We start from the raw sequence: 14,860 nt of genomic DNA, 5'->3' as shown, positions 1-14,860 counted from the left end.
AATTTGAATTACATTTTTGTTGGGTTGCAGAAAGGATTTAAGGGTCAAGTAGAAATGCATGTAGCATTTTTAATAGTGATTTGTGGGACTTCTTTATATTTGGCAAATTATGTATTTGAATGAAGTTTTTGAGAATGTGTTTGAACAGTGTTGTTTTTTGGCTGTATTGATGTTCATGCAGACCATTCCATAAGCATTGGCAGGCTTGGCTGGATTCAGCATATAAGAGTCACCTATTGTCATTCTTAAAGAGCATTGCTTGGTGAATCATGCTTTTGAGTATTGTGAGTGTGAAGTACTCATATGCTAGCAGTTGAGCCACTTCAGCTATAATTTTGCCTTTTATTTTCTGAAGGCCTCTATGTAGCCTCTGAATTAAGTTTCTTTAACTGGAATATTAGGGCATTTATCAGCATTTCTTTGATGTCGCTATCACTAAAATGAGGGGTATTGGCTTCTAAAGGACTCTTTCTGTATAGCATTTCAGTTTAATCAGCCCAAGCTTATTTGGAAGAAACTATATGGATGCTTTTTTACACTGGCCCCAAGCCATGAGCCTTCTTCTAAAATGAGAGCATGAGGAGCTCTGTGTACCCTGGATTTTTGTACCAACAGGATATCTAATCCTGAGACCTATTCTGAATGTGAACAGTCTTTAACATCCATGGTACAGAATTTGTTCAGTTAAAATCATTTCCCAGTGGATCTTCCATTTTTTCTTAAGAATGTTTGTTTGTTCAAGAGGCTATTCCCTGTTGAATGTGCACTAAAAGCACAGTTGTCACCAGGGATGGAAAAAGTGGTGTGTGCCCACTTGTAATTTTGCTTCTTGAGAGAGGTATAAGAGGTATAAGCCTCTTCCTTGGGCCATTTCACCACACAGTTTATCTTTATGTCCTAACTAAGAAGAAATGGCCATGTGATATGACTGAGTTTTTAGATCAGACTTTCCTTTATGGAAGCTGCTTGCCAGGTGGTACATGTGTACACTTGTGTGAGTGTGCACACATGCATGGCTGTTTTAAACCAGAATTATCAGATGACTACTTTAGTTAGGCCTCTAAAATTACATCATGGTTTGATTTTCTCAGAAAAGCAGTTGTTTATCCTTTTCTTTAACATTTCTCTAGAAGGTAAAATTTCACTGTTACCTGTGTATCCATGTTGGCCCATGACACAAATATTTAGGAAACATGATCTTAGAGCAATTTGAGAAGCCATACTAGGTTCTGTGGAACATTCATTGGCCAGGTGCCAATGAGAGCATTTCAAGAAAGTGTGCAGGAGCTGTCATTTGCAGCATTTTCTAGACTTAACTGGACCATGGAAAAAGATCCCCCCTGCCCCCGACACGTTAAACACCTACCACCTTTCTCAGAAAAGCTTGTTGGAAACACACTTTCCAGGTTAAGCTTCTACCAGAGCATTTTCAGAAACTTGTTAAGTTCACAAGCTACCTTAGGGCTTTTGGCCTAATCAAGCCTATACCATTGGGTAGGGGGATTCTGGTTCCTGAAAGTCCATGGGATTTGGGCCTATGGAAGGTTTAATAATTCCATTTCTCTAAGAGCACTGGGCTGGCTGTCACCCAGTTTCTCAGCTGATAGGGCCTGCTCACCATTGATGAACCAGGTGAGTAGGCCCACTTTTATATTACCTGTTTACTTTATTTGTCTATGTGGAGGTCATTGTGGTGATAATGCTTTTTTGCTTTTCTCACTCTGAAGATCTTCCCGACGAAGTCAGGGAACGATGGGAGACGTTCTGCACAAGCTCCTTAGGAGAAACTAACAAGAGGAACACGGTAGATCTAGTAGGTTTTACAAGGTTACATTTTTATTCTTTCAGTGCTCTTAGCCTTTGCCCATTTATTCAGAAAGATGTAAAAGATCTTCCATTTACCTCAGTAACTGTGAGCCGAAGATAAGTTCTTATCTCTTTACCAGGAAGAGAGGTCAGTATTCACAATATTCTTGCCCATTTGTCTAGTCCACTCCTAATTACCTGCCTGGGATGACAGAAGGATATTGAGAAGCCACTGATTTCTGTTCCACATCCTACTTAGTGTCCATTTCCTCCATGCCCTGCTGCCAAGCACCTCAACAGCCTCTTGCCTTCCTTTCATTCTGCTGAGTTTGTGGCCACATGCCGCTGATAACCCTGAGTGCTTAGGAAAGCGAAAGATTCAGTTAGATATTTTTCTGATATTATTGAGTTGAGTATACCCTCATTTTACATCGTTCTCAATGGGGGAGTATTTTGTGGATGACTTTGAAACCCCAGCTTTAACATTTTTTTTTACCAGAATTGGGACTTTGAGCCAGGGAATAATGGCATTGATAATTTTTTAAAAAATTATATTGGACTTTGGAATGTATTTTTTGGTTTTTAAACGCATTAAGTTTTAAGGTAAGTATTACTTTGTTTCTGCTTTTAAAGATGGGGAAAGCATTTCCTTTTACAAGTACATGCCAGCTGATAGTCGAGGGGTGGCCTTCGCTTAGAAGCAGCACATGTCTTGACATTGAAGTGTTTATGTTTGGCGTTTAATTCTATATTTCAAATTTAGCAGTGGCCGTCTTGAATTTCTAATATGCAGTAACACCTTGACTGTTAGGAATTCAATGATCTGGCAGCCTGAAACAACAGGGAAGCGGGCTCTGAAAGCCAGAGAGCAGCCACTTGGTCCTCCTGTGTCACTCCCTGGAGGGCTGTGCCTCCTACTTTGTAGATTGCCTAAAAATATGGTCATCTTTTTCCAGACTCCTGACAGAGTCACACTTTTTAAGCTGGGAATAATGATAGAATTAGGAAGTATTAAGAGTTGGAAGAATTATGAAGTTGAGATAACTATTAAAAGGAAGCTATGTGGGGCCATTTAATTAAAATAGACCTAAGGCCTAATAGCCCGAGTGTCTCTGTGCAGTACAGCCCAGCAGAGAAAATGACATTAGTATCGACAGCCCTGGGTCATCAAGGAACGGTTAAGTCATTTTTAATGAATATTTTACCCATTGTCGATAGATACTCGGAATATCGTTTAACTTGAGTGTTCTGGATAATCAGGGTTTTTTTGTAGAATGAAATTGTCCTCTCCCATACTGTTAAATCATACCGCTTAATTTTAGAGGTTCCCATGTTGATTCCTTTGCAGGCAATATAGTCTCTTTTAAGGGAACTATTGTCTTGTTTCTTACTTATAAAGGAATATTTAGTAATCTGATTTTGTTTAGGAAACTTCTTTTAAAATTATCCTTTGATTGGCTTAAAAGTTAGAAGTCAAAAATGTCCAATTAAGCTTGTTACCAGACTTTTAAACAATTGTTTTTATCTTAGGTAACTCAAGCATATTTCTTTTGTGAGCAGTTCTGTAATAAAGAAGGACTTCATTACAATTCAGATAATGCTCACTTACCATATAGTATGCTGTCAGCAGATCTGCTCTGGGATTGTGTGTAAATGTTATTACATATATCCCCATAGAAGGGTGTGGTCATCCAGCAAAAAATAAAACGTTTAGCCCCTGGTAGACTGTGTTAGAAAAAATTATTTTGGGCTCCATCTGTCACTCAGATTGCGTCTTGGTTCTTCTTCGCTTGCTCTGCTTTTCTGCCATCATACTTGGACTACATAATCTAAAGTCAAACAAAATGATAAATTGGCTTATATAGCAAAAGTGGTTAGATTGATAGGGCCCTTTAACATTACCTATATCCCCTGTTGAGTTAGCCCCACTCCAGAATTTTGCTGTCTGTTGAGACTTTCAGGTGGATCTAAAGACTTCTTCAATTCTTTGTTCCCAAGCCCTTTCTTAAATACCACTTCCGTTTAGTCTTAAGTCCTTCTGATAGGGAGTTTTGCTTTGTAGTATTGTGAGGGCTACAGCTATTCCAAGTGTTTAATATGCCTATATAGTAGGTCTAGGCACCAAGGAGATTTTAATCGTATCCTCCAGGCCATTCATTTTCCTGTCCAGAATGTGTTCAAGCTGTATCTCAGTGGGGTTGGGTACCATGTTTTAGGAAAAATATGCAATTGTAAATATTATTATAAACACAACTTGGTAAATGCAGTGGGCCTTACCCTTGCAAAAGTGACATAGAAAAAGAGTGCCCATGTTTGAAATGTGGTAGTTACACTTGCCTTCTTAACATGCTCGTCACTGCAATTGGTAGTTAAGTAATAGCTTTCTTATGCCTTGTTCCCTTTCCCAAATAGATAAGATTAGATACACTGCTTTGACTTCCTTGATTTTAGAATAGCTTGGCTACCTCTCTGGAAGTCATTTCAGGTATATTCATAGAAGTGGAGTCAGCCCACTTCAGCACCACATGCTTAAGTTAGCACATTGTTAACCTGACATGTTGTTATTTTTCTGTTTACAGCAAGGATACATTCATTTATACACTGAACACTTTCCTGTCCTGTTGGCTGTGTACCTGAGGACTTGCTCACTTCTTTTGGATAAGCTGTGCCCAGCCCCAGGCTCCTATCACTTCTGTAACATTTTAGTTAAATTCTCTCTGAGATACTCAAAGTGCTTTAATCTTTTGGCTCCATCATACCCAAATATGTGCACAGCAGATTCATATACTCCCTATGTTTTTATGTGTGGAGTTTATGATGAACAAAAGTTGGTGTTTTAATTATATCCAAAGACCTCTGTGTTTTGACCAAGTCCCCAAACTAAAAATTGGCAAGGATTTAGGTAGAGTGAATTTAGAGAACATAGGACATGTTTTTGTACTGACTTTGAAAAATTTGAGTTTGTTTCATTTTTTGCCCTCTTCTCCAAGGGGGAAAATGTATTTAAAAGTGTTGATGCTTCTTTTCCATCATTGACAAGACAGTGTATAGAAGAAGAGATGCAGAATGATCTGAATGTGTGCCTGTATTAATCACCAGGAGTTTCCCCAGGTCAGGGTGAAACCTGAGAGTGGATGTTTCTAACTAACCCTAGGTTATGTTGATGCTGGGGGTCCTCAGTGGGACCATACTTTGAGGATCAAGGAATAAGTTTCTAGCTTTCACTTGTCACTAATATGGGCCTCAGAGTTTAACAGTCATTTCACACTTCTGATTTCCCTTGGGAACCTAATCAGCCAAAGTAAAGAAAACACCAATTTGCTTTTTCCTGTAACAACAGTTAACAAAACGAAAATTTTATTATGAAAGAAGATAATATCTCCGAAACTGTGTGCACTACAACAAGAGTGCGCTTTACTTACAGTATATCTAGCTTGGCAAGAGTGTTATATACTTGTTGCTTTTTGCTGTATTTGTTCATATTCAGTGATGATTAGTATTCATTAGTTCAGTCAATATTTGAGTGCCTACAATGTGCCAGACACTGAAGATATAGTACTAGACAAGATAGGCAAAAATTTCTGCTTCAGTGCAGATGGATAAACAAATGAGTGAGAGACATGTGTGGACACACAATATGTGTAATGTACAGTCATGCACTGCATAATGTTTTGGTCAGCAATAGACTGCATATATGACAGTAGTCCCATAAGATTAGAATACTCGATTTTACTGCACGTTTTTTATTTGTAGATACACAAATACTTATCACCATGCTCCAGTTGCCTCAGTATTCAGTGCAGTACTGTGCTGTGCAGGTGTGTAGCCTAGGAGCAATTGGTTGTAGCAGATAGCCCAGGTCTGCAGTAGGCTTTACCATGTGAACTCTATGATGTTCGCATGATGACAGAATTGTCTTTGTCACAGTGTATCCTTGTCGTGAAACAATGCATGACTGTGCATGTTTCAGATGATAAGTGCTAAGGAGCCAACGCATGGGAGGGAGTTAGGGAGTCTTTGGGGCAGGTGTACAATTTAAAATCTGGTGTCAAGGAAAATCTCACTGGGAAGGTGCATTTGTGGAGTGGAGAGGGAAGGGCGAAATGCAGAGGACTCGAATTTGGGTTGTTCCTAGCGTGTGCAGGGACTTGCATGTTGTCCTGTGTGGATGTAACAGTAAGCAAAGGAGAGAACAGAAAGACTTGAGGCCAGAGAGGTGCCAAACGGCCAGATTTTCTACAGCTTTTTAGTCTGTGGTAAGCAGCTTGTTTTTTGATCTAATGAGAATTTGTTAGGTTTTGAACTAAAAAGTCCCATACCTTGATGTATATTTTTAAAAGATGGCTATGGCTATTGGGTTGAGAACAGACTGCTCAGTGGGGCAAGAGCTAGGAGGAGGGAGACTGGGGAACTGCCAGCCGAGACATTAGTCCAGGCGAGGGGAGTGCTGGCTTGCACTGGAGAGCTGATAACAGACTTGGTGAAGGGCGATGGTTCTGGAGAGGGATTTTGGCTCCATTTTGAAGGTAGAGTGGACATGGTGGGTGGGCTGGAGGAAACAAGATGACCAAGGTTTCTAGTTGAAGAAGAGTGAAGGTGGCAGTTACTGAGCTGGAGATGCCTCAGAGGAGCGTGTTTGGAAGCGTAGATCAGGAATCCAGTTTTGTACACATCAGAGTAATGAACCGATGGGATTCTGATTAGCAGGTTTCCCCCATGGGTAAATAATCTTTTTAGCTCGTTTTGTTAATGATTTCAGATTCAGATGGTGTAGGTAGAATCAGACTCACATCTTCCATTAATGTAGCTGTGAAGATGTGTGTGCATTGTGTGATTAATAAGTTGCTAAAACTAGTTTCATTTTGGAGAAAAAGCATTTTTAAATATCTTCTAGTATTGCTTTGAGGATCCAGTTTAAGTAGAACATGCGAAGGGGGGGTCACAATGTCTGGCACATAGTAGTTCAATAAAAGTTAGTTTCTTTCTCATCTTTAATTAAAGTGTTAAAATCTTATTTTGTAGGAAAAAGTGAAAGTGTGAATGAGGATACATTGAATCCTATTTTAACTTAGACAGCAAGACTTGGCTAAGAGTCGCCAACTCTGTTTTGTCCTATTTTGTTCAGTTCTTTGCATGGCCTTCTATTTCTGTGCCCCACCATGGGGTTACACCCCTAAAACAGACTGGCCCAGCATGATGTGTGTGCTGGCTTGCCAGCCAAGTGGCCCAAAGCTCCTCTTGAGTGCACTGCAGTACAACCACTTGACCTGCTCTTTAACATAGTCCTGTGAGGTGCCAGCTGCCATGACCAAGCAGTATTCCCACTCCTCCTCTACACTGTGGCAAGGCTTTCCTGGAACGTCTCCATGCCCACATCTTTACCCAGTAACTCACTAAAGCCACTCTTGACTCAAGCAGGTACCGTTCCTTGATCACAGAATCTACCTTTGATTTCATCAGGCCAGATTCACAAACAGAATGGGAGTGCTTTATCTATACCTTTGAGAGGATGGATAGTGAAATAACTGGAAACACTGGGTTATCACAGCTTAATTTCATCCAGGCTTGGTGTCTTTACCAAAGATGGTTGGGGAAAGGAAGGGAGATTCATCTTATTCAGGCAGTGATTTGCTCAGAATTTTACAAGACATACCCTATACAGACCTATTTGAATTCTACTGTGGGTTTATTGAACCAATGTTGGAACAACTTCGCAAAACAGACCAGGCCAGTTAGGTACAGCTTCATGAGTTGGCAGATAGCAGCAGCCCGTGTCTTCCCTAAGATGACATTCCCTGCCCAGAACACTTCTGTGAAAGGTACAGAAAAACCAACTCAGAGAATACAGTGTAAGTTACCCGCAGAAATATAGTACTACTTTCTAGAAGTTTACAAACTGTCCATGTTTATCCCTTGCCATATAGCAATCACTATTATTAGTGCTGTACTTAATTATTTGTTTATCTGATTTCCAATTGTTAATGCTTCCCCCCAGTATTGTGTGACATTTGTAATTAATAAAAATCACTTAACGATGAATTGATGAGCAGTTCATGTTTGTGTTTTTGCTTAATTACTGAAAGTTGGTTGTAAGTTCTGGGGGCAGGGTGCACATTTTCAGGGGTAGATGATTTGGGGTCTTTTGTGAGTGGGAAGCTATCGACTCGTCACATTTAGTACTATGGGACAGTGGTTTTCTTAGTGTGGGCAGGAAGTCCAAGAATTTGAAATGGTTATATTTAAACCTGACCTTTTGAGTGGCACACTGGTAATCCCTGGGGATTGCAGTTGGGCCCTGCAGGCCCTGTACATAGAAAGGGTTTCTATGTTTTATCTGTGCCATTACTTCTGTCTTTCCTTTTGTAAACATTTAATTGGAGATGATTATCAAAATCACTTAAATGTAGTAACTCACCTTTCTTCTTGTCTGTTTTCTGGCGATGTCAGTAGTGAGGAGTGGAATAACTAGAAGGGAGTGGCAGGGCAGCAGCCTGGCCCGAGGGAAGGAAGGGTGCCCTTGACACATTGGGCGGGTTTGGCAGCTTAACTGTGACTGACTTTCGTTTTTTTCTGTTACACGTTGAGAAAAAAACTAAATGTGATTTTTCCATAAAAATGCTGATACAAATGTCCAAAACTTTTCTATGTTAAATAGTCTTTTACATTTTTATGCATATAGGTTACAACCTGCCATATTCATTCATCCAGTGATGATGAAATTGACTTTAAAGAAACGGGTTTCTCACAGGATTCTTCTTTGCAGCAAGTGAGTCACGCCTAAAGCTTTGCTTTTTGTTTTTATTTTAAATGCTTAGTTTAGTTGCCTTTTATGAATCAGCTTCAGAGTCAGATTATGTATTAGAATGTGATTTGGGGTTACTTATTAGTTAGACCAAAGCATTTAAAATAGGAAGTGCAGGGTAAATGAAAGATAGATATGTATTGATTATGTTTCAAGGGATTGTTCCATACCTGATAACAGTGATGAGTCAAGTACATTTTCAGAAGATTTGAATGAACTGAATAGTTAAGAAGGCATCTCACACATGCTTATTACACAGACCTTTATAATAGTTGAGTTGTTGCTTAAAGATTTGTGTAGTAGAGATCTGCTGGTAAAAATAATAGAAATAAGACGTTTAAAATGTAAGTAAAAGTAAACTCTCATGAATACCTCTGATGTAAGTTCTATTATAGTTACATCTAAAGTAAAGTTTTAGTTGAAGTAATTCATTGCAACCCCTCTCTGCCTGCCCCTGAATTTATCATCTCCCTTTACCACCTACTTATAATCTTTGTGGGGGAAAGCCTCGATATGAATAATAAATGTACTGATTTATCATCCATTGTTCTTGGAGAAGTGACAAATGATTTCACTTCTCTACTAGGTATGGGAGTGAAAAACAGAAGCCCTTTTGCAGGCTATCAGCTTTTCATATGGAGAAGTTGTCCTTAGCCAGGACCAGAATGCCTTGGCTTACATGTTGCTTTGCTACAGCAATAGAATTAACGGGGACACCCTGCCACCCAGCATGGAATGTTGTTGCTTGGCTTCTTTTTTTTAATCTCTAAGCTTCGTCTTAGATGAAGCTTCACATGCTTACGCTGGCCCTGTCTTTTGGCTTCTAAGTCTTACACCTGTCATATTCCAGTATTGGTTGAGCTAAGCAATTGTTTGATTTTAATACTCAGACAGTTTAGCGTTTACCTTTCCCAAATAGGTCTGAAGTAGCATTTCAGCATTTGGCTGGCTTCTCTGTTGATTCTTGACACTTCCGGAAATTTCCGGAGGTTAGGGTCAGGAAGTAGCCAGTCCATAGGGGGCACTGTTGAGCAGCTCTCACAGCTTCCTGCCTTGGCTTGCTATTAGGCTGCACGGGCCATGGCAGTGGCCCACCATGGCTCATTGTGAGCCCTGGTGCCTGCCAGCAGCCCTTTTCCCAGAGCGCTCTGGTATTGTCCCAGGAGGCACCTTGACATGGGCTCTCCCTCCACTGAGGCACCTGTAGAGTACTAAAATAGTCCACCCAGTTGGCCATGAACCTGAGTGCTGTACATTGGTCCACCGCTAGAATGAAGCTTGATGATATCAAACGTAAATTATCAAGGTAATTTTGTACCTGTTGAAATACAGCTTTAAGAAAAAGAACAGCTTACTAGTAATAATAATAAACTGGGAACTTCGGCTGTCGATTTAGTCTAGATTTGGTTAAATTTAGGCATTTGGAAAGTGGATTCCTTTATTTCTCACGATATCTGGTTCCAGGGTCATACCTGTTCTGGGGAGAGTTTTCTTACATTATTTTGTTTGTTTGACCGACAGCTCACGTGCGTATGAAGCTATTTCATTCACAAAACTAACTTACAATAGCCCCTGCCAAGCCCTTAGCTTGCGAAATTTACCCACTTCATATGAACCTTTCAAAGTGGAAGAATAATTACTCTTTTCTGATTGACAAGCTTCCAGTACATTTTTCTTTGCATGTTTAAACCAATCATGGATCATTTTGAAAATAAATACGCTCCAAAGCACTTCTTAAAATTTTGAGAATACAAAAAATCTTGGTTAATTTATTAGAGTTTCATCATAGTCTCCATTAAGATCAGAATATTAGTTTGTAGACTTGAACTTCAAGTTCTCATTCACGTTTGAGGTTGGGCATCATGTTGATAAAGTCCCCGAATGTAGAGAGCTCAGGGCAGATAATTTAACTAGGTAACCCAGCCACATCACCAGTGGGGAGTGCCTCCAGGTGTTTGCGCCCTGCCCATTTGCTTCTCCCTTTAGCCTTGTCTGGTCTCCTAAAGTCTGGTGTTTGGCTCTCCACCTCCCTGATTCTGCCTTGTAGAGTTTGGAGGGTGAGGCCCCCATGGAGGTCTGGGGAATTCAGACTGACTGCCGCATATGGGCTCTGAAACACTGACTCATCATTTCCCACTACCTCCCATCACATACGGGCCTGCTCGTAGGCAATCAGGCCACATTTAGTTGACTAGTAGTTTCTGTTGCCTGGGTGGCATTACTGTTAAGAGATTTGCTTAAAGTGGTTGGCTCACTTCTCAGTGACTTGAACAGTTTCTGACTTTGGCCAGGATGACAGTACTAGGAAAGTGTGCTTTTTAAAAATAATTATACAGCTATATTGTGCTTTCCAGATATAGGTTTCTCAGAGTTCAAAGCACTTTTTATATACCTTTAAATAGAATACAATAACAGTCTTCACTTACATATATTTGTAAGTTTTGGTAGCTTTATTAGTAAAAATGAGATTTGAAATGTGAAGTTCTTTGCTAGAAGCTGTAATTGACTTAGAACTAATGAGGATTATATTTGATCATTTTTCTTTTTTCTGTGTATTATTGCATGGAAGTTACTAGTGTCTGTGTCAGTTGCTATGTATCTCTCCAGATGGATGAACAGATAAATATATATCTGTATATGTATTCTGTATGTACATGTATGTATGTATACATTCGTATTTAGTATTTGCATTCTATTTCTGAAGCCTTTAAAATATAACAACATTTTGGGGAATATTGCTTCCCCTTTACACCCAGGAGAATCACATTAGGATCACTAGAGGTATAACAATTTTGAGAGAGCTGGCTGCGATGGCATGCACCTGTAGTCTGGCTGCTCTGGAGGCTGAGGTAGGAGGATTGCTAGGAGGTAGGAGTCTAGGAGTTTGAGTCCAGCCTGGGCAACATAGCAAGACCCTGTCTCTTAAAAATTTTTTTTTTTTCCAAGGGGAAAAATAAAACAATTGGGAGGGAACTTTTCCCTCACGTGACTAAATTTCTGATCTGTAGATAAACTCAGAGCGTGGTTCATGCTGCTTACTCAACAGAATCACTTCATGGTTCTTTACCAGATCTTTGAGGTACTGAGAATCTGTTTTGCCTCATAAAAGATAAAGCTGCAATTCAGAGGAACTGATTTCTTTTTGATGTAATTAATATTAATGCTGGCTGTCATATTGTCCATTCATAGGTCCAGAACTCAGCCCAGCAACACAGGACTTGTCCCTACCCTTCTGCTTTCAGCCAGACCCCCATGCTCAGCCTTGGTTTGCACTCCATGCCTTACCAAGTGGCCATTCCACAGCCAGTTGCTTGCTGCCCCCTGCTCCCTGCCCCCATGTGCTCATCTAATATCACCTCTGGGGGCAAGAAAGGGGGCAGCACAAAAGTGGGAGTGAGCAGAGGGGCACTGGGTGTGCTGTTGTCTTGCATGAGCGACAAGGGAGGTTTTTGGGTTCTCTCTGTCTAGTCAAACTAGACTTATAGAGCTTTTTTTCAGACCTAAGCAGTATAGATACCTTCCAAAGCCTAATATAAGATTTATTTTTAAATTATCTGCAATAATTATCCATGCCATAACTCCCTGCCACCAGAATGAGTAATCAGGAATTAATGGTAGAGGCATTTCTGCAGTGTACATCTGCAAGGTGGAATCTGTAGGCTCTGCCCATAGGTGGAACCAAGGAGAACGTGGTTTAATACAGTTATAGCTGCCTCCTTCCCAGCAAGTGCCAGTGGGAGTGATGCCTTCAGTTGAGCCAACAGCCGCCTCCCTGCCCCTCATGGGCTCACCCACAGAAAACGGCAGTCTCATCTGTATGCAGCTCTGGTCACTGTATTTATCGTTTGGGTTAGAGTGAGGAGGTGGCACTAGTTTGTCTTCATATGTTCTTTACTCCTGATTAATACATAAGAACATACTTGCTGATTTCACTTGCTTCTTTGGGCCTGCTTGTTTTAAATTAGAATATCAACATTTTCCTGGGGTCCATTATAACACAGCCCCCCCCGCCCTCCCATTTTCAACTAAAAACCCGAACAAGTCTGGTACTCTCTAGATTTGGTGTTAAGGAAACAGAACTGGCTCCTCTGTGGGTCTTCTAGTGTTAGAGACTTTTCAGAGTGATTTTGGATAAATAGTCAAACGTTTACCCTCTTCGCAAGGTAGGTAGGGTAGAAATTATTTTCATTTTATATTCTTCCCAGCCTCTAAGACTTAAATTTTTTTAAAAAAGAAATGAAATGTCCCTGAACATTTTGTTTCTAGGATTATGCTTGTGTTCATCAGTCGGTTTTCCTCTGGTGTGATTTTGCTGTAGTAGATTGGGGGTGGAGGAGGTGGCAAGGAGGGAGGGGGTGGTCACCACTCGTTGGATCTTAGGATAAAGTTGGTTGTGTCCAGAGGTGACTGATACACCTTATAATTTCAGACTGTTCCATGTCATGTGATCACTTCCAACTAGGCTTAATCCAAACCTCTCTCTAAAGATAATTCACAATAGAGGACAGAGTGGTCACATAATGTTTCTTACAGTGACATGTGCATTAGAATGATTTGTAGACCAAATTTCAAACGTTTCCTTTTTTGGCAAATTGTGTCTGAAATTATTTGATTTTTCTTTTAGAAAAACACACCAACTTTTATAGCCCTATGGCTGTGTAAATAAGATGATTTCTGGAACACAAATGGGCAAATAGTATGTAGAATATCATTAGAATCATTATATCACTGTCACTGGTCCTGGGGTTGCCAGGCCTTTTCTGATTATCAGATGCAACAAATGACGTCCAATTTTATTGACCAGTTCGGCTTCAACGATGAGAAGTTTGCAGATCAAGATGACATTGGCAAGTGAGTATATTTTTCTGTTTCTGCTCTTGCTCTTGCACACCCTTGCTCTTGGTAGATGTATGTGTGATTCTGCGGGATTCTTAGTCTTGAGCATTCGTGAGTGGGAGGAACCTGCTCTTTCCATGGTGTTCCTCTAGTTCCAGCAGATTGGCCCTGGGACTGGATAATTAGGACTTAAAATAACACTGCAGTGGCCGGGTGCGGTGGCTTATGCCTGTAATCCCAGCACTTTGGGGGGCTGAGGCAGGCGGATCACTTGAGGTCAGGAGTTCGAGACCAGCCTGGCCAACATGGTGAAACCCCGTCTCTACCAAAAATATAAAAAATTAGCCAGTTGTGGTGGCGGGCAACTGTAATCCCAGCTACTCGGGAGGTGGAGGTTGTAGTGAGCTGAGATATGCCATTGCACTCCTGCCTGGGTGACAGAGCATGCCCAGCTGGAGTGCAGTGGCGCGATCTCGGCTCACTGCAAGCTCCACCTCCTGGGTTCATGCCATTCTCCTGCCTCAGCCTCCTGAGTAGCTGGGACTACAGGTACCCACCACCGCACCTGGCTAATTTGTTGTATTTTTAGTAGAGACAGGATTTCACCATGGTCTCGATCTCCTGACCTCGTGATCCGCCCGCCTCGACTTCCCATAGTACTGGGATTACAGGCGTGAGCCACTGCGCCTGGCCAAGACGCAGTCTTTTAAAAAAAAAAAAAAAAAAAAAAATCACTGCAAGGAAAGAAGCATTCACCTATAGGGTTTGACCTCTTTCACAGAAGCCTATTTTTATTAGATTACGCTTTTAGGAATTCAAGTCACCGTTCTTAATTCTAGCTCTTAACGTTAAATAGTATTATGTAAAGTCCTTAATCCTGGCCTGGCGCAGTGGCTCACACCTGTAATCCCAGCACTTTGGGAGGCCGAGGCGGGCAGATCACTTGAGGTTAGGAGTTCGAGACCAGCCCGGCCAACGTACCAAAACCCCGTCTCTACTAAAAATACAAAAACAATAGCCAGGCTGGGTGGTGTGTGCCTGTAGTCCGAGCTTCTGAGGAGGCTGAGGTGGGAGAATCACTTGAACTTGGGAGGCAGAGATTGCAGTGAGCCAGGATCGCACCACTGCACTCCACTCTGGGCAACACAAGGAGACCCTGTCTCAATAATAACAATAATTATAATAAAATTATTAATCCCTGTGTTGTTGACTGGGGCATCACGTTCCAGCAGATGACCAGGTTGGCAGGAAAAGCTCTGCCCTACATGTATTCTCATCTCTAGGCAACTCATCAGAAGGTAGATTTGGGTTTTTTGCAAGAGCCAGACACACTAACCACTCATTTTGCAGTCAGGGTAAGAAACAGAGAAATGAGAATTATTGATACTGTACAGAATTAACAAGTAGAAAATGTGT

General features: G+C 40.9%; 1 protein-coding gene across 50 annotated transcripts in view; it reads left to right on the top strand.

The window, feature by feature from the left end:
• PPP6R3 (protein phosphatase 6 regulatory subunit 3) overlaps positions 1–14,860 on the top strand; it is a 153,460-nt gene that overhangs the window by 111,975 nt on the left and 26,625 nt on the right. For 25 of the 50 annotated variants that reach the window (XM_024254661.3, XM_054523880.2, XM_054523864.2 and 22 more), the window contains 3 exons: positions 1,728–1,813; positions 8,486–8,572; positions 13,362–13,459. In XM_024254661.3, the coding sequence (XP_024110429.1) occupies positions 1,728–1,813; positions 8,486–8,572; positions 13,362–13,459 (271 nt within the window). 50 annotated transcript variants of the gene reach the window in all.

This window comes from Pongo abelii, chromosome 9 (genome assembly GCF_028885655.2).
Source record: "Pongo abelii isolate AG06213 chromosome 9, NHGRI_mPonAbe1-v2.0_pri, whole genome shotgun sequence".
Classification (NCBI taxonomy): Eukaryota; Metazoa; Chordata; class Mammalia; order Primates; family Hominidae; genus Pongo; species Pongo abelii.
The sequence above is the reverse complement of the archived record's forward strand: the minus strand, read 5'-3'. Positions and strand labels throughout refer to the sequence as shown.